Below are 26,470 nucleotides of genomic sequence, written 5' to 3' on the forward strand. Positions count from 1 at the left end.
TCTAAGCAAAAGCCTCTTTCCTCTGAAGTAGGTCAGAACTGTAGGAGAAACCGCAAACCAGGAAGAACCATTTTCCTGGTCCACCATGGGAATGTGTGCTTATACATTGTTTGGATTGTACTTCAGCCAGTGGCTGTAACTAAATAGTATACAATTATAAATGTGGGAAGGATGTTGCTATACACCCAAATGCAGCAGACTGTCTGTGTATGTATTTGCTAAGCAGAACTGCGTCCTTCAGTCTTTGCATCTCTGGACAGACAATGCTCTTGACAGCTGCTCCTCTGAGTCAGTCCTGTCCTATTGGCATTTGGTTTCTGCTGCTAGAAGCCCTTCTTTGGGTCCTGAGAGGTTTCAGCTGAGTTTGGGCTGTGTGATAAGCAGCTTGAGTGGACGGATGCTTAGTACCTGGACCCACCATTGGTTTGCACTGCTGTTGCTCTTCATTCTGTGTGTCCTTCTACTTGTGTAAGTGCCTGAGGAGCAATGCTATCTTGTCCAATAGCCTCGTGTGATTGCTAGCCTGGCAGTAGATGGAATGAAGGGAGGAGTTCTGGCGGGAGGCATGGGAAGTTCAGAGTTACTTTTGACATTATGCGTGAGTGGTTGTCTTGAAAGATGCTGGACGTATGGCTGAAAGCCTTTCCCTGCTTTCCTTCCCTCTCCCTGTTCTTTTCCCTGTACCTTCCCTATCCCTTGCTCTTCCTGCTTCTTTCCCTTTAAGGGTAGGTCTATACTGAGCAGCAATATTGAACTGAAGTACGCAGCTTTAACTGAATAGTGTAGCTGGAGTTGATGTACCTTAGTTCAAGTTACCGTGATGTCCAGGGCTCAACAATTAGGGCAATCTACTCGCCCGTGGCGAATAGATTTTAGCCCGGCACAGTGCCACAGCACAGTCAGCGCATGTGCAGTGCGGTCTGCGCATGCGCAGTGTGCCAAACCACACAGCTGGCGAGTGGGGCTCACCGCTGCTTGTCAGCCCTGGTGATGTCTCCACTGAGGGGAGTCAATGGGAGAAACTCTCCCGTCAATGCCCCCTACTCTTCTCGTTTCAGTGGAGAACCAAAGTCGAAGGGAATGCAATCAGTGGTCAATTTAGCAGGTCTTTACTAGATTCGCTAAATCAACCCCCAGGAGATCAGCCCTCACACCATTGATCTCCTGGTAAATGGATACAAAGCCTATGGCTTGTCTAGAGGCTTAGGGGTTAAAGGTGTATTATTAGAGATATTAGCAGTGCAAGTACCATCTTCAGAGGCCATCCTTCAGACAAAGCAAACTGTACTTCAGCGGGAGGTATGCTGTTCCCTGCTCTGCTGTAACTTGACCGTGCTGCATTGCAACTTGCTTTGCCCAATTCAGAGTCTGAGGCCAGGTCTACGTTATGGGAGAAATCTGATTCAAGATACACAGCTCCAGCTATGAGAATTGTGTAGCTGGAGTTGACATACCTTAAAAAGAATTTCTGGGGCAGTCTCACTGCAGGAGGTCAATGGACCAAAGTTCCATCTTCTTCCCTTACTCCTCACAATCCTGTGGAGTTCTAGAATCGATGGGAGTACCTTCGGCATTCGATTTAGCAGGTCCTTACTAGGCCCCCTAAATCAAACCCCTGCAGATTGATCTCTGGAGTGTTGATCTTCCCATAAAGTATAGACAAGGCCTTAGATGTGTATTAGATCGATTAATTACTTGAGCTAATATAACTCCTTTAAAAATAGCATAAGACAAAGTCTCAGTGGCTATACCTAATTAACTCAGAGCCGAAGTAGACATTTGAAGCTTGCAGCTCTTATAACTGTTGAGAGAGAACAAAGATAGTCATTCAATTCCTGTGCCATGGTTTGCTAGATTGGCCCCAAATTATTTCACAGAGCTTTAATTGGCACCAATCTTGTGAGACCCCTAGCAAATACTGCACGGTGCCAAGCACCATCAATTCCATGGGCTTCAGTGGGAACTGAGAGGCTGGATTTATTTTCCATAATCCATCTCACGTTAATGGCCTTCAGTCACTTCTAACTTTGTGCTGGACGCTGTCCAATGATGGAAGGGCTCTGTAGCCTACTCCCATTCCCCTCAGTCATCCAGCACCACTGCTGTCTTCTACCTGTGCCCTTTGGAAGATTAGTAGTGAAAAGAGCTGCTTTCTGGATTAAAAAAAAGTCCTTTTATTATCAAATTGTGCCTATACAGTCTAGTCATCTCTGGTGACATAACTCAGATCTGCATATGCACTTGCTCACAGTTTGATAGCATCAAAACAGCAAACAAAAGAGCTTGAACAAACCTAGTGCAAGTCAATGCCTTAAATTATTACAAATGTGTGATTTCCTTAATATCTATATACACAAGAGGAGTTTCCCCATTAACTTTATACACTTTCAACAGGAAAAAAGTATTTATAAAAAAATAGATAGCATTTAAATGTTCAGACAAATCTAAGCTTTACAGTAAAGTGGCTTCAGCCTCCTAAGTCCTTGTTTCTTCATGACGAGGAGAACCCCTGTGGTTATTTGATATTGCACAGACAGGACCATTCAGCAGCAGAGGCTGGTTGAGACAGTCAAAGAACTCTCCAGCAGGGAGAGCGAATCCCAGTGACGAAGGCTGTTTCAGTAATACATATTCTTGTCCCACCAACCTATGACAGGAGGGGAAAATAAGAAATTAGGATTTTTTATTTTTTTTTTGCTGCAGTAGAAGAAAATGAAATAAGGCATTATTCAAATAATCCATTTAAAATAATCTATCACAGTATTAACGCGGAGGCTGGGAAGGATGGGGGTGGTAGAAATAGACTGAGAATGAATGCTAATCCCATGGAGGATTCTACTTACTTCCAGGGTATTGCCTGATGAAAAGCTTGCGGATTTCATCATAGACCCATATCAGGATGGCATAAGGCATGGCCACAAACCAATACTGAACCCTGGAAAAGAGAAGGAAAGGAAATTAATGAATCAGATTGTATGTGAAAGGAGCACTTCCTCTGTGGTTTGATGCTGCCAATAGAGGAAAATATAACCCTTTGACCTTTCTGAATCTGTAAATGAGAACCTGTTCGATCTGAGAGTTGGGCTGCAAAATGAGGCTTTCTAGTGATATCCTGGTCTCAGAAGATGCCAGAAATTGGATTGGCATATGAAAATGGTATGAAATGTAAGTAATTTTAATTAAGTGAAATGTAATCTAGCAAATGTTTTATAGCCTCACACATTAGCTACAGTTCTGGAATAAGGGAAAAGAAGATTCTTATTCTAAATACATTATTCTCTATTCTTGGTAATAAAACTGGCCAAACCCAGGATGTGTTTTTGTGAAAAAGGTCATAAAAGTAGGTCCCAACTCGCAGATTTACTCAGCATTTCTTGGGTCCTTACCTCAATTAAGAGTTTCTGGGGTTTGTTTGTTTGTTTAAATAAAAGAAAATGTACATGTTTGATTTAAATGATTGTATTTTTCAAAAATACAGTGTTATTTTTAAGAAGTTAATTTATATTTCAGATTTCTTAAAATAGGGATAGTTTTAAAATAGTAATTTTTTTAAATGGGAATTCCAGCAAGTACATTTTTTTCTTCTTCACAATAAACGCATATTTTTCATTAAATTTTAACAAGAAAGGGCTATAACATTTTCTTTAGTTTTCAAATCATAAGCATTGATTTACTTGTGCAAAAACAGAGCTCTACTCCAAATGTTTCCATTTTATCTCTTTTCTGAGAAGCAATCCTATTCCAGTTTCACCCTAGTTTTCTTGCTCATCATAGTTCAATCTCTTCCAACACTCATTCAGTTTTGGTAATTTTGATTTGCACTACTTGATTTGGTGGTTCTGTTTCTTTTCTGTTTGGTTTTATGAGAAGCAATCCCATTCCAGGCACATCTGGTTTTCCTAGGACAACCAAGCCCTTATGTTGCTTTAAGTTACAATAAGAGAAAGTTGTGTACCAAATGTAGCGGTCCTGGCTCTTACCATTTAGGAGGAGTTCTTGATCAAACAGACTAACCATCTAAAATATATAGTAGGGTTTGGTTTTTTTACTGAGACATTTCAGCCAGTTCAACTGAGTAATTACATCCCTAAACTTAGCTTTTGAACTCTGCTGTCTCAGAAGCTTATTCTACATGGCATGTCCCTCTCATCAGCCATGCCACGGAGTGTAGATTTCCTACCATTTACTGTGTATGTACATCTGAAGAAGAGGTAGAACAAAGATGTGCACATTCAAGAATTGAAACTCACCGAAGGGGCGTGAAGTTCAAAGCAGTAACACTTCCAAGACCATAACAGAGAATCAGTGCGATTGCTATCTGAGAGAATATACCCAACCAGATCACTTTATTCCTACAAGAAAATCAATACAAAAGATGGTATAACATTACTGTCTATAACTGGCTGGTAATGTACTAACACTCTATATATAATCCAAAGGTACAAATCTGAGAAGAAGCCCTACTTAACTAGGGGAAGATTCTGTGCTGCTGTCTAAAATGAGGCGTTCCGAAGAAGACAAAATGAGCCAGAGTGTGTCTTTCCTTTTTAATGCCAAACTGAATACAGCCCATTCACCCTGGACTGTAAATGTCATATGGACGAAATGTCAGTTTTTATAATGTGGCCTCAGTACTACTGCAAGATGCCCTCAATCATTTGGCTTCTATGGAACTTAAGGATGCTCAGCACTGTTTTTTCCATTTTGAAAATTTTGCAAAATCTTGATTAGCTCTATTGTCCTGTTTTGATTTTAAGGGAGGTGGGGACTAGCAGGAAACTGCAAAAATGGCCAAAAAATGCAATGTAATGTTTTTTATTTTGAAATATTGGTACTTGAACAACTTTGCTCAGTTCGGTTTTCCTTGTGGCTATTTTCATTACTAATCAAAAGCTTGGGCAATGGAGAAAAGCTGGAGAGAGATGGAGTTGATGGGAACAAGAAAGAAGAATGGACAATGTTATTTTTTAATCCCGTTTCATCCAAGGAACCAACAGAGGCTGGATAAGACCATTAGACCTCCAGGCCAAGACTCCCCTCATTCCATTAATACACTTTTCACACCCACCTGAGAAGACCCTGCTGGAAAATGGAATTTCTCCGTGTTTTCCTGATGATCAAATCTGCCACTTGCTGAATTGTGATGCTGACAAAAAAGGCGGTGTAGCCACTCCACTGCAGGTATTCCCGCTGGTATCTAGTCTGCAAAGGAATAAAAAAGTGTCTTTATTGCATATACTTAAGTTATAGGAATCACTGTGCAGTCTAGAGACTGATTCCCAATTTCATGGGCTTAAGTCTGGAATGACTCCAGATTTACGCTTCCGCAACAAATTGGAATCCACTGTTCTCTCCCACTAGATGTCTATAGAGAATGTGGAGCATATTGGAAGTGAGAAATTCACATCAGTTCCCCTACTGCATGGCTACTCAACTTTGGAAGCTCTGGGGGCCACAATGATACTCACAGCACATGCCAAGGGCTGCAACTTAAGTGTGGTTGCATATACATGCAAATACATGCAAATATATGCAAATAGCTTCTTTCACACTGACGGGCATGAATACAAAGATTAAGGCAAGACTACGCAACACACAGGCCCCATTTAAGTCAGTTCTGCTGATATTAATAAAATGCAATAGTTACCCTATTTCCACCCATGTGATAGCACTTTTAATGAACAATGACAGTCCAGGAATTTAAGTACTAAAATGCATGCCAACAGAGGACCATTATGTTGACTACTTTTTTGTGTTGGCTCCCACTTGCAGGCTGCGTGTTGAGCCCCGTGTAAACACAAACTGCACTGTGGGCTGCAAACAAACGGGCCGTGGGCTGCATGTGGCCCTCAGGCCACTGCCTCTGCTTATGGTGACTGTTGGAGGCAACAGTGCAAGGATGGTTGTGGAAAATTCCCCTCTTGGTTGTGGGCTGCAAGAATTCCTCTAGGAACAGCCTTTGTTGTCAGGACCTAGGTTCAGTACTGGATTGTTTAATTAAATGTTGAGGTTGTGGTTCTGTTTAACATTCATTTATTGTCAGCTTAGGGTTATGGAATTTAAGCAATATTGCCTCCCCATGCTGGGAAGGGGAGACATGTATTATTGGGAGTATCATGGCAGTTGGGCAGTAGTGATGTACAGAAGCAATGCTGGGGGCATGAAGCGGATCTAAACATACTCCTGAAAGGGAGGTAAGTGCGGTGGTAAGTGCGCCTGTCACCAAAGACCTACAGCTGAGACAGAATTAGGGGGAGATGTTTGGTGTTAGGGCTAAGAGAAGCAAAATGAGGTGACTTCTGGCAGTGGAATGAGCGGGCTCTGAAGTTCAATGACCAAAGCCAAAGAACAGCTCCAAGTAATCGACCTTGGGAACCTTTCACATCTAATGACAAAGTTAAACTGAGTCTAAGGCTTTGTTTACACTGGCCATTTAATGACAAAGCTTTTGTCATTTGCAAGTGCTTTAAAAAAAAAAAAAAAAAAAAAAAACCCTGAATAGCAAAAGTTTCGCCATGTGCCAAGTGCTAGTGTAAACACCACGTTCTCCCCAGGAGTGGTCCCCTGCCAGCATGGCTCATGGAAAGTGGAAGTTTGTTGGCAAAACTATGGATGAACAGCTGTGATGCTAAATGCTGTGTAGTATAGACAAACCCAACATCACTGAAATTAAATCTTTCCCCAGCAGTTGCTTCCTCTGTTCCCTAATAAGGGGAGAGAATCTTCCATTTCCAGTTATAACTAGGAATTTGATTGAAGAGGATTTTTTACCCATTCTTGCCCATAGCTGTCCTCTATGTCATTATTATAATCATCTTCCCAATTGACGCGCAAGCCAAGCAGTGTGTAAGGCCACCAGCCCTGTTCAGCATACACGGTGAAATAGGCTAGGAAGGCTCCAATCGACTGTAGGATCCCTGCCAAGTAGAAGAGAGAGAAATAAGCAAGGGATGAGTGAGACATAATGTATTTGGGCAGGGGCAGGGAAACAAGAACAAATCTGCTGAGAGTCAGTGTTAAATTAGCTCTTTCTGGATCCATAGTACTTTGTGTGGCTCATATGGACACCTTTCAACCAAGAATCTCAGCATGATCAAAATTAAACCTCCCAACTCCAAGCATTTCTGTAACCATTGAGTAGATGCTCACACAGTCAGAGGGAGGTTAAATAAGCTTTTCCAAGGTCACACAAGGAGTTGAGATCATGGGAATGGATCTAAGGAGTCCTGACTCCCACTCTCCTGCTCTAACCACTACTTTACACTCCTTCCTGTAGCCAGGAACTGCACTGATGAGCCTTCCACCCACTCTCATTCCCCTGATCCAGCCAAGCTACCTCTTATGTGAATGACCCAACATACCAATCTGCAGGTAGGAGTACACGGCCAGCTGCTGATTCACCAGCCTGTCCCTCTTCTTGTGCCGGGGCCTTCTGTTCATAATGTCGCTTTCAGCTTTCTCGTAGGCTAATGCAACAGAGGGAATCTACAAGAGAAATTCTCTTTCAGAACCAGACTGGCAAACCTCTGCCTGCTTCTGGGAGGTTGTTCGATAAAATCTGGCCATATTTCCTCCACTGTCTGTTGGCTGGATACTCCAGGTGTAAACGAGCAAATGATAAAAGACTTTTATCAAGGAAGTCTGCAGTTCAGAACAACAGAAGGCTTTGCATGAGGACTAAAATGTGTGCTGGGGGCCATGAACATATTGCTTGCCCACCCCAGAGAGGTGGATGAAATTGAAAGGGGTCTTCTGAATCTTTTGGGAGGGAAGAGGATGCTTCATCTGCATGTCTGGTGATAATTCCCTATGTTGTAGCAAACAGATGATTTCAAGAAGATCTGACACTGGTAATATATGTGCTATCAATAGTTCACTGCCTGCATATCTTGATCAAAAGGCCTGGCTCTTCCTTACTCCCCTCCTCACTTTATTTTTCTCCTCCTCCAAATCCAGCTGTTTTCAGTCTAGCCTCTGCTTGTTTTGCTGTTTTACATACCCCATGTGATTAGACTCTCAGTTTGTGACTAATGACTAATTCCAAAAAGCTTGACATCAAATCTAATTGCTTCTCACCTAGAAAGGCTCAGGAGTTTCCTTGGCACTCAAATCCTAGTCGCTTACTCATTCTTATAGTCTATAAAATGCTCATGAAATTGCACAGGAGCCCAGCTGGTTTTAATCATGTCTGGGGTAAGACAACTTACAATGTCTGTGCCCAGGTCGATGAATAGAATCGTAATTGTGCCAATGGGCAGCGGGATGCTGGCGATAATGTAGATCAGGAAAGGGCAGAGCTCGGCAATATTCTTGGTCAGGGTGTAGGCAATGGTTTTCTTTAGGTTATCAAAGATCAAGCGGCCTGAGGAAAAAATAGAAAGTTTATTTAAACGTGCGCAGTGAGGCCAATGCTGGCTGAACATTTTTCACTATCTTTTATCAACGATTAAACTTAAAATGGTCACAATAAACCTCTGTGTTGCTTTTAACTTTTAAAAGGTTAAATTGCTTGGGGCAAAAAGTCAAATTCTTATTGTAAATGTATTGAAAGTAGAAAAAAAAATGTTTTCCTTGGGGAAAAAAATTCCTCATTTTCTGATCAGCTTTAATGTTAATTGAAGCCAGCATTACAGTTAGAAAGAACCACAGTGGACGGTAGTGTAACTGGAATCAGACAGGAGAGGATGACCAACAAATAGAAAAGAAAGGGTACAGGACATTGCTGCAATTGTAGTAACTTGAGGCTGAAAGCAATATGGGATCAGATGTGAGTGAAGGGCTTTTGCTCAGGGTTCTAATTGATAGGTATAGCAGAACTGAGCAAATTGGAGTTGTGTAACTGTTGCCTTGCTCTTTGTTTTTGAGCTGGTCATAAAACCCTTGTGTGTTTGTGGTCAGAAATGATTCACATCATTCTCTGACTTTAAATTGTTTACCTACCATGCTTCTAATCCGTTGCAGTTAGGCCTGCAGAGTTTGAAGCTTGAATGAGGAAATTAAGTCAATGGTAGACTGGCTTATCTTATCTAATGGTAGGTGGTAAGGGACATCTTACCAATGCATGCAGATCTGGGGATGCAGTTACCACAAAAGCCAATGAACTTATCATTTAGCCCTAGGAGATGCACAAATGTGTGCCTGAATCCATACGTTTGCAACAAAAGGAACATGCAGTCCCCCAGTTTGCATTCATAATCCAGGCAATGGTGTGTGCAAATGTAAGAGAACAACACTGCATTCAAGTGAGCCTCTGTAAAATAATAAGACAGGGGATTGTGGCTGTAAGTCATACGAGACTGCTTGCCTAAGGGATGTGAATAGTGAATCTTATTTTTACCTTCCTCCACTCCTGTGACAATAGAAGCAAAGTTGTCATCCAGCAAGATCATGTCAGCTGCATTTTTAGCTGCGTCAGAGCCAGCGATGCCCATAGCAATTCCAATATCTGCCTTTTTCAGAGCTGGGGAGTCATTGACTCCATCTCCAGTCACTGCAACAACTGCATCCTGAAACAGAGTAGGAGTCGATCAACTCTGAGGAAATGAGTCCGTTCTCCAGGGAGGAAAAGCCTCCTACCTTTAAAATCTCTGAAGCAGAATTAAGTAGAAGTTACAATGAATTTTGGTGCTCTTCAGCTGTTTTTTTAAAGGGAATTTGTGCTGGTGAAAGGGGCTGGGTAAGCAGCTCTGGCCTGATGACAAATTCTCCATCTAGCCAGATAAAATCTAGGCAGTGGAAGCATGCATTCCTCTATAATGCCTTGCAGTGTGTCCTACCTCTGGCTGAAGAAACCAGGGACACTCTTTGGGGGAGAAGAGGAACTCAGAACCATAGTCCATCCAGTCCTAAGCTTCTCTAAAAATGTCTACAAATAATGTCAGTTTCAGCGTGGGTTGTGATACCTGTACCCATTCAATAGCTGTCGGCTACGTAAGAGCTGTTAAATGCTATTCTTGCTTTTAGTTTCTGTAAACCTGAACTGATTTGAACTGGTGACCTCAGAAAGGCCCCTGTTCTTTGGACTAGCCTCTCTGATGAAGCTGCCTAATGTAACTTAAGGTAATCCTCTCTCAGAGATGCTTTAGCTTCAGGGGAATTTGGAGTGTTCTGAACAGAATCAGAAAAATCAAAGGAAAAAAGTGTGGCAAACGAATTAAGACAAATTCTGAATGTCTTGTTCCTTGGGGGATTTTGCTAAGTGATACCAGTTATAAATAATGCTAGGGGGCAGGGCTGCACCCCCTGCTCGCAATGCTCATCAACACCTCTCTCTGGGGGTAGGCAGCCCCGGCTCTCCCCCTGGCTAGCCCTTCCCCCCCCAGCCGCAGCATGGCAGCCCTGGCTTTCCTCTCACCCCTACCGGCTGTTGAGCCAAAGCTGCATCAGCCCTGAACCTTCCCTCCCCCACTCCTGGCTGCCAGGGATGCTGGGCTGAGGCATCCCTGGATCCTGCCCCCCCTCACCCTTGCCCCCGGAGGAAGGAGGGAGGGAGGAAGGAGGCTGCGCAGCTGAGGGTGGAGGCAGGTGGTGGAACGCAGAGTGATGTGATGACATCACTCTGTTGTTCTGCAGGACAATTTTTTATATATCTATATAGAGAGAGAGAGAGAGAATGCACAGAAGGGCTTGTAGGCTGTAACTACTAATCATAGGACATGGACATTTTTTGCACTTTATCCTTGTAAGAGCCAGATCCTACTGGAGATTGGGCATCTACCTAGCGCTGAACAAATGTACCCAAGCTTGCCATCAAAAAGGGGACAGTACTAGGAAGCCAGTAGTAATATCATTGCTCCTCTGAAAGCAACCGAGGATTAAACCCGAAGCGCTGACCTTGGCGGGAAAGCTCAGCTCTGCCAGAGCTACAAAAACTAAAAATGGGTCGTGCTGCATCTGCTTTCCTTGCAAGTCTGAGGGAGAGCCATGGGGCAAGTCACACCCTGCACTGGTGGGAGTTGTGAAGCTATGTCAGGAAGTCCCTGGGTGGGCTATATACACCTACTGTCTTGCTTCCGCGGCAAACAGCTTTATAACCACTGTAGTGAATGGCGCAAAACTCTTAAAATCCTGCCCTGCGCTAGTCTCCAGCCTATGCTATCAGAGAGTTTAAGAGGCAGTTTAACAAGGGCTGTTCCTAGCCAAATTGTGTAATAAAGCAGTTTATCGTATTATACACAGCAGTGCAGAAGGCCAAAGGGAGACTGAAGGGAAGGAACAAGAGGGCATAGTCACAGCATTGTTTTCATGTTGGTTTATAGAGCCATCTGGGAAAGGGGGCTTCCTACATAACACAGCCTTGGCCCCAGGAATTCCAGCATTGTCACTGTGGGGCTCATCACAACCTGAACTTCACACCAAAAAAGCAGCTGGAGCTCATATTCTCCTCCTCAAGCATATGATCCTACCACAGAAGCATGTCAATTAGTCAGCACCAATATGGGACCCCTGACATTCAACAAAGCAGCGTGCATTGTAGGCAGTGTAGGACAAAGGTACCAAAGGCAAACTGGCCAGTTCACCTCAAGGTGCAGATTCAGATGGTTGCACAATAGAAAGAGAATCTCAGCTGTGTCTGTGATGCACTGGAACTGATCTCTCTCCCTCCCTCTCTCCCTCTTACTTGTTTCTAGCACCATTACGGTAGCATTCACTTATGTCTGTTGCTGGGAGGATATCTGAGCAGATACCATCCCTGTACAAACCCATTATGGCAACATCCGTGCTCACCCACTGCCCTCTTATGCTCACCTGCCTTTGGCAGCCCTCCACTATAATCAGTTTCTGCTGGGGCGAGGTGCGAGCGAAGACTATTTCTGAGTGATTGATCAAGATCTCATCCAGCTGCTCCTGGGTCATATCCTTAAGCTCCATCCCGTTAATTACGGCAGCTCTCGCATCCCTGTAAAAACCACAGGAATGCAACATGAAACTCAAGACAAATTCTTAGATGCAAGCAGTACACTCAAACACTATGCTCAGTTCAGTGGCTTGTGCCATGGCAGCAATAAGCAAGTCAATTTTTAATTAGCCTCATTTGTTTCAGTGCAGGAAATACGGGCAAAGCACTTTACAAATGCAAGATCTTATGACAGTTCCATAATGAAAAAAGTGGTAGTAGGCCACCTCAGTAAACCTTGGAAAAGAACGGAGAATGTGCTACTGGGACAATGCTGAATTAGCTGGTAGAGGTGGAATGATTGACTGAATTGTTTTATTCTTCTCTGGCTGAATCAACAAATCTCCATTCAGCATCAGTACATTTCAAAATAACCTGAATGGATGGTTCTGTGAAGAAGATGAATAGTTGGGTATATATCAGGGCTAGGAAAGTACCAAGGAACAGGAGAGCAAAAAGTGATTGGTCTGTGGAAACAGGGTAATACGGGCATAGGAGGGAAGGAAAGGTTTCATTTCCAGAGAGCTGCAGGTGCCTGTCGTTTGCCCTTACTCTTTATTGACTTGCTCGACTGGAATGTTGAGGCGCTTGGCAATATCTTCCACGGTCTCGCTGTTGGCAGAAATGATGCCCACACTCTTGGCAATTGCTTTTGCTGTGATTGGATGATCGCCGGTGACCATGATAACCTGATGAAGAGACAAATGCATTGAATGAGAATCTTAGGTGCTGCAGAAGGAAAGATGAGCTGATGTAGCTGTCGTCTACCAGGCAATGGCTTTAGTTCTTTAGCGTGCTGAGCATGCAGCCAGGTTTTCAAAGACATTAATATGTGGACACCGGTTTCTAAGACATTGTTTAAATGAAAGGGGAAAGGCTTGATTCAGACAATCAGGGCCATGTAGCATCCTTCTCTAATTCTGATCTGCCTCACTCCTCCTCCTAAGCAGGGGTCCTGAATTTATTTCATTGAGTACAATAATAACCCCAAATGCTGCTATTTTGCTATTGAATTACTGGGAACCAATGCTGTAGAATAAAGAAGGTCTTTATAAGATTTTGCATTATATGTTGGCAACAGTGAAATACTGCAATATAAAATGGTCATTGTGACATAAGGTGTCATAGAGCACTGGGACATGTATCCATTCAACCATTTAGGAGAAAGAACTGCTTGGTAGTGAGCCTAGAATACCAGCAAATTATCTATTATTGGGGTAGCCTTCATTTTGCCTTTGGCCAGTTGCGTCCAAGGCTGATTTCCGTTTCTATATGTAATATACAATTGAAACTCCCCTTCATTGGCCTTGGCTGAATATATACTTGAGGATTTCCCATCTAAGGAAATTGTTGCTTACCTAAAATTTTTCTAGTCCACACTTTTATGATCTAAATTTACTTCTTTCCCTTTCTGAAAGACTTTTGTCACTCTTTCATGGTTTAAAGTAAATAATTCCAGCTAATGGGACTGTCTCTATGAGAAGATTAAATGGATACAAATCAGACATTAAGAATGGCAACATACAAAAACCAGTGGGGGGGGGGCACTTTAACCTCCATGGACACAGTTTCTGACTAGCAAATTGCCGTTGTCAGGGGAAAAAAAACAAAAAACAAAATGTCAAACACAGAAAGCCAGGAGAAAACTGTCTAAGCTGGAATTCATGTGCAAATAAGACACCATGAAAAAAGGTTTAAATAGAAACATAGAGTGGTTCCCACATTGCAATAGATAATTTCCCCTTCGGGATTCTCACCCTTCTCATCACTGTTGGAGATGAGCCACATCCATGCTGATTTAATTAGCACTGATGTCACAATTTTATCTCTGTATTCCTTCCTTCCTTCCTTCCTTCCTTCCTTTTCTTTTTCTTTTTCTTTTCTCTTCAAATACCTTTTGCACCTGGGATTTTGATTTCAGCCCATCTTCACAATGGGCCCATTTACACTTAGTCATCTTCATACCACTTTGGCAGTGCAAAGGAGCCTTAAAGTGGATGTGAGTTTAACTCTCAGGCCAACATTAATGATAGCAGCTGATTGGTAGAAACCCTACCTTGATCCCAGCACTGCGGCACTTGGACACGGCATCTGGCACGGTGGAGCGAGGGGGGTCGATCAAGGATAAAAGCCCTACAAAGCACAGGTTGGAGGTGGGGAAGTTCATGGAGTCTGTATCAAAGGGATAGGTATCTGGAAACTCGTCCTCTGGCAGGTACAAATGGCAGAAGCCTGGAATGAAACCCAATAGAGCAGTGTGAGAGCAGGGTAGAGGGAAAGGAATAAAAAAGAATGGGAGCCCTGGTATTAGTTCTTCTGTACCGGTCACGACTTCGTTTTAAAAATGTGCCATAAAATGTCATCTTTGTGATGGAATTTTAATCCCTCTGCATTAATGTTCCTTTATAGCCCCAGCATTCAGAGCTGTGTAGCTGGTACCTGGGCAGTGCTTTGCTCCATGTAGCAGATACGTTTGTGATTCTTTATTTGCATGATGGTAGTGCCCAAAGGTCAAGGCCCCTTAGTGCGAACTATTATCCCAAGGTTCCTTCTTGAAAGAATTTACAGCAGTTTTAATGTGGGTTAATCCCCTTCCTATTTTGAGGCATTTTTACCATTTCAGTCCATGAATGAGCAGGTCGTTTCCCTTTTTTCCTCTGAAACGGTATTCATTTTCAGCTGTCATTTCAAGACTGGAATGAGGATTGTCACACGTATAATATTCCCATTCAGACCTAATGCATCCATTATTGTAACATCCAGTTGCCCCAGGCCACTGGTATTTAACTCAATTTCCCAGTGTCCTTCTCTGTTACAAACCCTTTTCGGTTCCCTTTTGAACTCACCCAGCACTCTCTCTCCCAGGCCTCCCAGTTCCATGTATGCTGTCTGGAAAGCCTCAGCCCTCTCTCCATCCAGTGGCTGTTCTTCGCCATTGATCATGATGGTGCTGCATCTCTCTAGGATCCTCTCTGGGGCTCCTTTCATCACCAGCAGGAAACGTTTATCGTTGGGGTCTTCGGTCTCATGGATTGAGAGCTGTACGCCATGAAGATGGAATCATTGAAACAGTGTATTGTCCCCTTCGGTTTCCACCGCAACCCACCACCACCTAAATTCTGCCCTCAGATACACAACTTTCTCAGTAAAGGCAATGGGAAATGGCCATGCTTGTCTGACAAAAGAATTTGGCCATAAGACTCCATTGAATGTGAAATCAATAAATGTTTCTCCCTCTCTTTTTCATCAGTGGTACATTATCTCTTCTGAGGTCATAAAACTTGTCTTTGGTAGAATGAAATACCTTGCTGCTGTAATGACATACCAGATCACCACGGGATAATATTAGTCTTATTTTAAGAAGACACTGCTGCCCAGTCTTAGGCAGCGTTGTCAACTTTCTAGGAGCCTGAGAGTTGTCAATACTATTTTTCCCCCTATAGAATGATACAGATGGGCTCCACCCTCATCTTTAATATGGAGATACTACAATATTTAATTAACAAAAATTATGGGTTCCTACATACAGTGCTCAAAGCAACTTGGCCAAACTGCATGGGACAGCACCATTCCTTCTTTCATCACGTAACCTGAATTCCCTGGATCTAATTGCATGGTCTTGTATGAAGGTCCCATCAGGGTAGCTGTCTCCATGGAGAATACACAGCTCTGACTTTCTGAGTTCCAACAGCGTAGAACACTGAATTTCTACAATAACGTCACTATGACCCAGTCACAAACACTGGATTAGGGAAAGATATGAATTGGTTCATTTTCCAAAGACGAAAATCACACCTGGAACTTGTTAGTAGAATTGAAAGGAATTTCGGCCAGTTTTCTGTTCCGTTTTCTAATGCCCATGACATCACCCAAGATTACTTCAGCAAATTTCAGCAGGGCTGTTTCTGAGGCATCTCCCACCACAACTCTCTGTGCAGAAAAGAGCAAACATGGGGTTCAGTAGTAATACTTTTGCACATTCATCCAAGGGGCTGAAAGAACTTTACACGTATCTGCGATGGAGAGTATACTTTCTAATGTAGCTGTCACTGTGACAGCAAAGCACCAATCAGTTTACCTATGGCAAACAAGAATGTGAGATTATATTTTCCATCCTTCTCTTGACTTATGCCCTGGGAGCATGTGAGTTGTATTGCTCCTGTTTTTATTAGCTGTGGTCATTAGGACCGTGCTACTGTCTCATTTTTTAGGCTTGCTGTTGTGATAAAGCTACTGCAAAGAGGTGAGATTTGCATTTCATTTAGTGGAAGTGAGAGATCTGTGGCTGCTCTCTGCTTTGCTGAAAGCTTCATAATGCTGCTCTGGGGTAAATGAATATTGTACCCTCTTAAAGTTGGTGCCTCAATTTATCCAACTGTCAAGTGCTTTCCACTGCATGTCACAGACCGTGTCAGAACCAAGAGCACAGCCCAGGAATCTGGAGTCACCTGTTCTAATCCAAGAACTGCCCAAAATAAATGCTCTACAAGAAAATAACTCAGAGCTCTACCCTGGCTACATTATGTTTAGTTTAGATTAATAGTGTGGCAAGAATATTCTTGGTTTCTGAGCTTTTTTTTCCACTTAAATAAATGTTCATCTTTCAATAGAAAAGAAATGAGCTAAGAAAGTAGCTCATACCTTCATTATTGGAATGTTCTCCTGTCCAGGTTTGAATTCGGCCCGGTTGCAGAGTGTTACAATCTTTGATAAAGCTGCCCACGATTGAGAACTTTGGTCAAAGGGCTGAGCTGAAAAACAAAAAAACAAAACAGATTTTTGGATGCTGGATAGTGGAATCCTTATGGTAAAGCAGCAATGGGAAAAAACAGCCATTAAGTGATTCTGGTGTATAGACATTCAAGTATTATCTTCCCCCGTGTATACCCCCCATCAGCCCTGCCAGAGTTGTACTGGTGAAGATCCCCTGTTTGTTTAATGATGAATTGAGGGGCTGGATTAGTACTTCCTAGACTGAAGAATTCTGTTTCTCCAGAAAACTGATGTAGATCCAGCTCCCTTTCTGCACCCCACACATCTTAATCTGATTTTGTAAGGACCATCTCCAGGGGTGAGAGTGGTGTTCACGCTCTTTTCAGTCCTTGCCATCCCTACTAAGATTGTCAACCAAGTGAGGGGGGAGTTAGCTTGTTATCGGCTAGACTGCTTTTTCTGATGTGGGTGCTTGTCTGAAGACAGTCCACCAAAGAACTATCAGATAAGGTGGCTACTAGTCATCACCATCGTCCTCAGCTAGAATCAGATTAACAGTCGCCCTGTTGCCTTTCCCCAGGTCCATGTATATTTACTTGTCTGTTCTTCACTGGTATCTGCCGAGTAGATCTGATTGTCAAACCAAAGATGGGCAACAGTCATCCTGTTCTGTGTGAGGGTCCCAGTCTTGTCAGAGCAGATGATGGAGGTTGACCCCAAGGTTTCCACAGCTTCTAAGTTCTTTACTAGGCAGTTCTTCTTTGCCATTCGCTTGGCTGTCAGAGACAAACTCACCTAAGGAAGTGAAAGAGTTGCAACACCACCGTTAGTGAGGTACCATTACAGTGAGCAATGTAATAAAGCCAAGCATAATGTGACTCGATGGACCATAACCTGAACCTGTTTGAAATTTCAACTAAAACATTTTTTCTAAGGAAAACATTCAGTAACATTTTTAGATTTTAAATAGTTCCTTAACCAGAAAGTTTTTTTTCTTCAAAAGATTTTTTGGGGGTTGTAAATCCAGAAGACATTCACTGGAGTTCTTGGGGGAAAGTTCTGGTTTTTTTAATTAAAAATGGTATTTTTCAATCAACCATAGTCCTGCTAATGATGCAGATCCTACTTCTGATCCTGTTCATGAAAATCTAGAATAGTTTCACTGATGCCAGTGGAGCTACTCCAGATTTATAATGATGTAACAGATCAAATCTGGCCTCTGCATAAGGCACATAGGTTAATATGAGATGTGGCCTTCATGCTGTGAATAGGGCATGACCGCAATTAGGATCATATTCAAGGAAAAGGACTGGAATTTGGGAAAAGCTCATAGCTGCAAAGGTAATGGTAGTGGACAGTACTTTGTCATCATATTTCTAAGGTGGCCATCACTATGGTGTCCAGTTACTACTAATAATTATTGTTGTTTGTCACCAGAGATGTCTGAGAATGATTTCATGTCTTGAGTATGGTTGTAGCTAAGAAGTTTGATGTGTGAATGGCAGTCCTTTCCACATGAAGTATAGGAATAGGAATCCTATAGGAATAGGAATCCTAGTCCGAACTACCTAGTTTGAGCCCCGTGTAGCTGCGCTGCACGGGGTTCGAACCAGCGGGGTTTTAAAAATGGCGGCTCCCCGCTTATGCAAATGAAGCCCGGGAAATTCAAATCCCGGGCTTCATTTGCAAGTGCGGTATGCCTACATTACCCCGCTAGTTCGAACTAGCGGGGTAGTGTAGACATACCCTGAGAGTTTTGCAGTGTGTATAACTATTGATTACCTGAATCTTTCACACACACATGTGAAGTAGTAATGTCCCATTTTTGAGAGGAGGAGACTGAAGTAGATAGAAGGGAAGCAACTTCCTCATGGTCATGTAGCATATCAGTGATGGAGACAGAAATGGGACCCAAGACTGTCTTAAAGGGTGTGTCTATGTGAGCACAGGGTTGTTGTCTCTAAGATTCATATCTTAATTCTGGAGTTCCCCATCTTGAACTGGGACATTTCTGGCATTGAAAAGATCTCTGTAATGTCTTCTCAGGGCTAGCATGAGTTCCCCTGAGGTCACCCATGAACACTTGACATTGTAGCCGCTCTTGCATTGGCTTACAAGATCACAAACACTGGAAGTGGGCAAACATGGTGATATTGGGTAACGGGTTGAGTTTGGATTTTCCAAAACCTAGGCAGTTCCAAGGCCCCAAAGTTCAGATGTAGATAGATTTAAGTAGATAGTTCCACCCTTAGCCCATTTCTCATGAAAAGTGCACCCGTTTCAATCCCAGCTCTATTAAGAGGCTTATGATAATCAGGGATCCTCTGTTGTCAACAAGACTGCAGAACCCTGAGAATTGGACCTATTTTCCCAGACCATCTCGTACTGTGATGCACACAATGACACAAACTCTGGTGTGAGCAGAAGCAAATCTGTACAAATGGTCTGGGCAGACTTACAGTAACCGTGGCTAGCAGTCCTTCAGGCACATTGGCCACAATAATGCCAATGAGGAAGATGATGGAGTCGAGAACCTTGTATTTCATGGACACAGCAATGATGAAGAAAAGAACCCCAATAGAAACAGCCACTCCAGCCACAATGTGAACAAAGTGCTCAATCTCAATAGCAATGGGTGTCTTCTCATTCCCAACTCCAGAGGCCAGAGAGGCAATGCGCCCGATGATAGTGCGGTCCCCGGTGTTGATCACTATGCCGGTGGCAGTGCCTGGAAGGAAAGAAGAGATTATCAGCACAGTGGGAGATTGGTTCCTGGGGAGAATTACAAGTAGTCGATAAGTATGGTATTACAGGCAGTCCCCGAGTTACGCGGATCCGACTTATGTTGGATCCGCAGTTACGAATGGGGCTTTTCTTGCCCTGGAGGACGGGAGCGGTGGGACGCCCAGATGCGCCGCGGTCCCGCCGCCCGCATCCTCCGGGGCGAGAAAAGCTGCTCCGCATCTCCCTGGTCTGCTGGGGGGGGCTGTCTCAAAGCAGACCAGGGAGACGCGGAGCAAAGCCACGGAGCACGCGGGCAGCGGGACAGCCCAGACGCGCCGCGGCTGTCCCACAGCCAGCGTCCTCCGAGGCTTTGCTCCCTGTCTCCCTGGGCCGCCTGGGGGGGAGCCCCCCCATCAGCAAACCAGGGAGACGTGGAGCAAAGCCGCGGAAGATGTGGGCGGGACCGCGGCGCGTCTCGGCGGTCCCACCACCCGCATCTCCCTGGTCTGCTGGGGGGGAGGGCGCAGCTAGTGCGCCCCCCCCCCCAGCAGACCAGGCTTTTCTGGCCGACGACGCCTGGGGTAGAGCAGCTGGGGCGCTGCCGGGTTGGTCCTGCAGTGTTGGTCCTCGGCGCTACTGGACCAGCCCGGCAGCACCCCAGCTGCTCTGCCCCAGGCGTCCTGATTCAGCCGCTGCTGGTCAGTTTCAGCAGCGGCTGAATCAGGACGCCTGGGGCAGAGCAGCTGGGGTGCTGCTGGGTTGGTCCAGTAGCGCTGAGGAGCGGCGCTACTGGACCAACCCAGCAGCACCCCAGCTGCTCTGCCCCAGGCATCCCCAAGTCAGCCGCTGCTGAAACTGACCAGCGGCTGACTATAGGAAGCCCGAGGCAAGAGTCGCTCTGCCCCGAGCTTCCTGGAATCAGCCGCTGATCAGTTTCAGCAGCAGCTGACTTGGGGATGCCTGGGGTTCTTAAGTTGAATCTTTATGTAAGTCAGAACTGGCGTCCAGATTCAGCCCTGTTGAAACTGATCAGCGGCTGACTCCAGGAAGCCTGGGGCAGAGCAACTCTGCCTCGGGCTTCCTGTAGTCAGCCGCTGGTCAGTGTCAGCGGCTGAATCTGGACACCAGTTCCGACTTACATACAGATTCAACTTAAGAACAAACCTACATACAAGATAGGGACTGTAACCCGGGGACTGCCTGTACTGTAACACCTAGGAGCTCCAGTCCTGGACTCAGACCCCAATGTGCTATAAATCTTGTATGCCAGTATAGCCCTCATATTAGGGACCCTTCTCAACCTTTTATTTACAGTCACTTCACAGAAATGTCATTCATCTCAGAAATCTAGGGGGTGGAGTTATCTGCAAACTAACAGGAAAAAAAAGCATATTGCACTCTGTTTTCATCAGTGCTAGTTAACTGTATTGCAATAGCACTGTTAGACCTCAGTCAGTTATCAAGGCCGCATTGCACAAACCACTATAAAATACACAGTAAATAATTTGATGTATATGCACTAGATCCTCTCCCTCCACTTTCTCCCCGAAAATAAGTGCAAATTCCTCAAGCATCTGAAGCACTTATTTATTTCTGACTTTACATGAATTAGGATAATGATGGGAAAACCAAAAGCAAGCAGGAGTCAATCAGCTATCGCGTATATCTAGTGCCAGAGCAGGTAGTGAATCCTAAGTAGGACCTGGGGCCAGCCCGGTGCTTTGAGGTTTGTTTGTGTTGGCATGGTGCGTCTCTTTTCAGTAATTGCTAATTTGTTTTTCTTTGTCCTAAACCTCCTTGGGGATCCTCAAAAAAAGCACCATTGAGAGTTAATTAGTAGTAGGCATGATGTGGTGCCTGTATACAAGCAGTTTCTTTGGCCTCTTCCTTCAGTCAGCAGGTTACCTTCCAGGCAGGTTGTAGAATAGAATGCAATGTTCTTCGTCTCCAATGGGTTTTCGTGGGTGAAGTCACAGGATCGGCTTTGTGCTTCTGATTCCCCCGTGAGGGAGGAATTATCCACCTGTCAGTCAACAAGACACACGCGGTTGGCAACCCTCATTTATGTACACCTGTAAGGAAGGGCTAAAGCAATTGTGGTGGTAGGTAGCAGGCCGATGGTATCTCAAAGTCAAACTCTGAGAGAGACTCTGACAGGGAAATTGCCCCTAATATCATGGAGATATGTTTGACCACTGTGTTTCCTAGTGACTTGGAGGGAAGCATTGCTCAAGTCGCTACCACCAGCACTGCAAGGAGATTTTCTGGGTCACTGCTTCCATCACGTACTGAGAAATCACGTTAACGGGAGATTGGCTGTGGTATGGTGGAGAGATGTTCTATGATTCTATGCTCCCCTTGACTCTTTTGCAAGTGGGGATTTATTATAAGGAATGGGCTTTTATGTCCCATGCACACCGTGCACCACAGTGGACCTTCTGCACAGGCAGAGCGTATATTTAAACCCAGAGTTTCTATTGACTGATCAGTTATACAAATGGTCTTTCTGAAACAAATGGCATAAACATCACATATTCTTTTTTATTCCCAGTGCATCCAAAAGCTGGTGTTTACCTTACACCCCTGAGCAAAGATCAGACGGATGTCAGCTGGGATCCGATCTCCACCTTTAATCTCCACCACGTCCCCCACCACCAGCTGCTCTGCAGACACTTCCTTCTTCTCTCCATCTCGGATTATAAGAGCTTGCTGTGACGCAAGAGAACAAGAAGAATGTTACCAGTCCTACATCCTTCATGTCCTCCCTGTTTCACCATGAATGAAATTCACCCCTGTGCAGAGAGCAGATAAGTCTGTGTACCACCTAAGCCCTTCTCTGAGCTCTGCTCCAGGGCAGAATTTCACCCTGACTGGTTCCCCTTTGTTACACATCAACTTAATTCATTTCTTCTTCCTCATCTACCTAGTTCCATGCAAGTCACCAATGAAAAATAACCACAGTCAGATGATAAGCCTTAGCATTTGTTATAGCACTTTCATGCAAGGGTCTCCAAGAGAGTTACAAAGGAGGTAATACTATTAGCATTTCACAGACGGGTACACAGGCGCAGGGAGGTTGCCACTTGCTCAAGATTAAATTCCATGAGAGGCGAAGCTGGGGAACAGGAATAGGAGTTCCTCCTTGCTGTAATCATGCTGTCTCCCAGCTCATTGTGGTGAATTCTTTAAATTCATTTTCAACCGGGCAGAGCAGTAATTCCTACGCTGGCAGCTCAGTGGGGAGGATGCCAGGCAGCAATACACATTTATACAAATGCCACATACTCTTGGCAGTCTTGATCATTGTTAACACTAGTCTGGGTTACACTAGTAAAAAAACAGACTGGTGGCTTTGGAGATTGAATAAGAAGGTGAAGATAAATTGCCCAAGACAAATCGGGATCCTTCTGGTGAAGGATGGAGTTGGAGAAAAATGAGTTCCCAACTCTTTGTATTCTAAGACTGGACTCTGCTTCTCATCCTCAGAAAGCCCTGAGGGTTGAATTCTATTATGTGAATATTGAGAGCAAAGCCAGTATTGAGTGAAAATGACAACTTAATTATCCCTTCACTATTGAAGAGGGTGCCCACTCTAAACACTGACTTACTAAGACCAGTTGCACCATTAATACATTTAAAATCTTCAACCTCTGGCTGTCTTGATCTCTTGCTCTTCCACTCACCTGTGGAATCATTTTACTGAAGCTGGCCATGATGTTGGTACTTTTAGCCTCTTGATAGTAAGCGAAGATACCAGTGAGGATGACAACCAGTGCGAGGACTACTCCCAAGTACAGCTGACCAATAAGAAAAAATGGTTCCAGTTAGTTTCAAAAAACAACATTTTTGTTCTTCCGGGTACACATCATAATAAACACCATTTGATAAAATAACTCTTCAGTCAGAGGTGGAACTGGTTTAACTGGTTGAGAGAGCGAGCTGTGGAATTCTACTCTATGCTCCTGCATGTTAGTAAGAATTAACAACCATAAGGGTTCCTCAAATGACCAATAAGACTTTAAGAGTCTTTGTAAGACTCTTTCGTCTGAATGGAAGCCAAGCCAGCTGCCTAGGGGTCAGGGTGGAAACATGATTAGAAGGCTAGAGAACTTCACACTCTCCAATTTGGATTTGCACCTAGATAGCTGGATGCTCATCTCAACTTTTTGAACCATTTGGGGTTTAGAAATCAGGTTGTAGAGTTCACATGAATGAGTGCTTTCACGAGAATTCCAATAATTCCTGATAGTTATTGGATTGGGGATAGTAACCGAATACCTTTATTATTGTACTTTTATTATGTCTTCCTCCAGATAAAGAATAGCATTCTCAAAAGGGCCTAAATGACATTTGAAAATGGGGTTTGGGCTTTTATGTAAAACCACCATGAAAATGAACAAAAAAGACCTACCACGTTTAAGCTCTGTTTGTGTCTCTAGACACCCATTTATCCCATCTCCTCCAAAATAAACAAACTGCACCAACCAGCCAGAACCAGCCAAAGAAAAAACAAAGTCCAAAAGGGTTTTACCCCAAAAGAGAAGAATCAGACTCCATGAAGTCCATTAGTGACTTCACTATTGTATTTGAAAGTGCGTGGATATTATGATCATGGGTGGCAATAGAAAACCCTACAATAGATAACAAGAGAGCAAACAAAGGATACCAAAGAATGAGGCATTTATTGGAGTGAGTCAGTACTGAAGTAATGGGACTGGAGACCCCAGCTCTCCAAAAAGCCATACCAGACTCTACAGAGATGGTGGCCAGATAACGGACACAGTACTTACGTTGTCAAACGCTGACGGAACACCTTGAGCAGCCTGAATCCCGAAAGCAATCCAGCAGAGCACAGCCCCCACCCATAAGAGGAGGGAGAACCCCCCGACCATCTGCTTGAGGAACTTAATGATTTCAGGAGTGGATTTAGGAGGAGTGAGAGCGTTGGGACCATCGCGGGCCAGAATCTCTGCTGCTCTTGCACTAGTGAGACCCTGCAAAGGCAAAGAGAATTGTCAAGCTTGAGTCAGATAGTGCAGATTGAAAACTGGAACTTTGTTTCTCTTTCTTCTTCCTTGGGACAGGGATTTGACTGTATATTTTAATGGATTCTGGAATCTGGAGTTTTGAGAAACCCTAATCACTGGATTATTGTTTCCCTTTGCCACCTTGTTGATTTGAAGCCTGCAAGAGGCCGGTTGTGCATTGTCCAATGGTAAAACATCTTTCTCTTATGTGTAATCACATTTATTCACTGGGACGGGCCCACCCATCTCTCATGAGCAGCCTCTGGTGGTCCAGTTGGAGCATGTGCCTACACTCTCTCTGCTAGACGGCTTGCACGATCCTCTCTAGTCGATTAATCTTTCAGCGAGGTTTTCAATGACTCAGCCGTTCAGCCAAGCCATGGTCAGTGGGTTTATGAACAAACCTCTTCTGAGGTACACAGTCCAACAGGGCCTATTACAGTAACATCTCAGTTGGTGTCAGCCTTCAGTTAGTTCAGTCTGTCCAACGTGGCTTCTCATGGTACCATATTCAAACTCTTTCTTAGCATCATCTTCTCTCTCTCTCAAGTTGTGTCTGCTTTGGTACAGAGGAGTGACACCGGAGCTTCCTCCCTTCCTCCCTCTATTACCCCATCTGAGTCTTTGTCACAGGCTAGTCCCCTTCCAGGCAGGGGGTATCAGAGTCCACAGAGGTCTTCATGGCTCTTTGGGCCTTATTAAATTCCCCTACTTCCCTGGTGGCTAGTGGGGGACTGTGAGGCCTCTGAGAGTGTACACCCCATCACACTCACATACACTGTACTACTGGGTTTGTACTTCATATTTCATACCATGCCAGACATTTCTAAGTACTATCAATGCCATGATGTACATGTGCATTCCTAGGCTATGTCTAGACTGCAAGCCTCTTTCGAAAGAGGCTCTTTCGAAAGATACTTTCGAAAGAGCCTCTTTCGAAAGAGAGCGTCTAGACTGCACGTTGAACTTTCGAAAAAGCGGCTTGCTTTTTCGAAAGAAAGCATCCAGTGAGTCTGGATGCTCTCTTTCGAAGAAGCCCTATTTACATTGAAGAACGCCTTCTTTCGAAAGAGGAACTTTCGAAAGAAGGCGTTCTTCCTCGTGAAATGAGGTTTACCGCCATCGAAAGAAAAGCAGCATTCTTTCGATTTAATTTCGAAAGAACGCGGCTTGAGTCTGGACGCAGGTGAGGTTTTTTCGAAAAAGGCTACTTTTTTCGAAAAAACCCCTGAGTCTGGACACAGCCCTAGTGATTGTCATTTGGAGGTCAAGTCTATGGACTTTAAAAGTAAAGTTGTCAGCAGTGACTACAGGTGTGACACAAGGTAAATTATAAAAGGTTTAGAAAACAAGGCTCAGTAGGAAAAGTAGAAAGACCTTGGCATATTTATTCCAGAGAATAGAAGTCTGAGGGAGTACACTCAGAGCCTTCAGATATGTCAAAGGGTTTTATATAGAATGTGGTGATTAAGTCTTCTCCATGTCCACCAAGGATAGGACAAGAAGTAATCACCTAAATTGGCAGCAAGGGAGAGTTAGATTAGATATTCGGGGGGGAAAACATTAACTGTAATGTTAATTAAGCCCTGGAATAGGTTAACAAGGAAGGTTGCGTAATCTTCACTACAGGAGGTTTTTAAGAACAGGTTAGACAAATATCAGTCAAGGTCTAGGTCACTTAATCCTGCCTCAGGATGTGGGACTGACCTCTTGAACTCCCTTCCAGCACAACATTTCTATGATTCTACATGACTTTACTGATGCCATCTGTTCAGACAGAGACACCTCTGATTCTGAATATCTGATCCAAACTCTCTCAGACTCGGGGAAAGTTTAGATAATGTCCGGACACTGGGCTCAAGCTTTCCAATAGTGTTGATTTAAAATGCTCAGATTCCCTTCAAATGATCTGTGCTGATCTCTGTTTTTTAGTATCTATTGGGAGCATATCCTGCCAGTAAAATGTTTTGTTCTGTTTTGTTTTTAATGATGACTGTGAGGCTCTTCGAAAGCCAGCTGATATCAGTGCTTTTCCACTGACCTCAGTGCATTTCGGTTGAGACCACAGATGAACTAAGGCTCTTAGATTCACACTGATCCTTGCTCATAT

At 43.9% G+C, this 26,470-nt stretch overlaps 2 protein-coding genes across 2 annotated transcripts in view; one reads left to right on the top strand and one right to left on the bottom strand.

Moving 5' to 3' along the window:
* The window catches only part of LOC142818156 (sodium channel regulatory subunit beta-3-like), a 123,127-nt gene that overhangs the window by 15,838 nt on the left and 80,819 nt on the right, over positions 1-26,470 (top strand). The gene's annotated exons all lie outside the window — the stretch shown is intronic.
* The window catches only part of LOC142824457 (potassium-transporting ATPase alpha chain 2-like), a 30,739-nt gene continuing 6,408 nt past the window's right edge, over positions 2,140-26,470 (bottom strand). The window contains exons 4-23 of the mRNA XM_075916424.1: positions 24,124-24,327; positions 23,017-23,130; positions 21,908-22,042; positions 21,239-21,356; positions 19,069-19,337; positions 17,206-17,404; positions 16,538-16,647; positions 15,692-15,826; positions 14,743-14,935; positions 13,953-14,128; positions 12,449-12,585; positions 11,749-11,899; positions 9,338-9,506; positions 8,208-8,362; positions 7,362-7,485; positions 6,772-6,917; positions 5,069-5,202; positions 4,251-4,352; positions 2,844-2,935; positions 2,140-2,647 (exon numbers count right to left, since the gene is read on the bottom strand). Of these exons, the coding sequence (XP_075772539.1) occupies positions 2,619-2,647; positions 2,844-2,935; positions 4,251-4,352; positions 5,069-5,202; positions 6,772-6,917; positions 7,362-7,485; positions 8,208-8,362; positions 9,338-9,506; positions 11,749-11,899; positions 12,449-12,585; positions 13,953-14,128; positions 14,743-14,935; positions 15,692-15,826; positions 16,538-16,647; positions 17,206-17,404; positions 19,069-19,337; positions 21,239-21,356; positions 21,908-22,042; positions 23,017-23,130; positions 24,124-24,327 (2,892 nt within the window). The 3' untranslated portion in view covers positions 2,140-2,618. The remainder of the gene's footprint in view (positions 2,648-2,843; positions 2,936-4,250; positions 4,353-5,068; positions 5,203-6,771; positions 6,918-7,361; positions 7,486-8,207; positions 8,363-9,337; positions 9,507-11,748; positions 11,900-12,448; positions 12,586-13,952; positions 14,129-14,742; positions 14,936-15,691; positions 15,827-16,537; positions 16,648-17,205; positions 17,405-19,068; positions 19,338-21,238; positions 21,357-21,907; positions 22,043-23,016; positions 23,131-24,123; positions 24,328-26,470) is intronic.

This window comes from Pelodiscus sinensis, unplaced genomic scaffold, assembly GCF_049634645.1.
Source record: "Pelodiscus sinensis isolate JC-2024 unplaced genomic scaffold, ASM4963464v1 ctg35, whole genome shotgun sequence".
Classification (NCBI taxonomy): Eukaryota; Metazoa; Chordata; order Testudines; family Trionychidae; genus Pelodiscus; species Pelodiscus sinensis.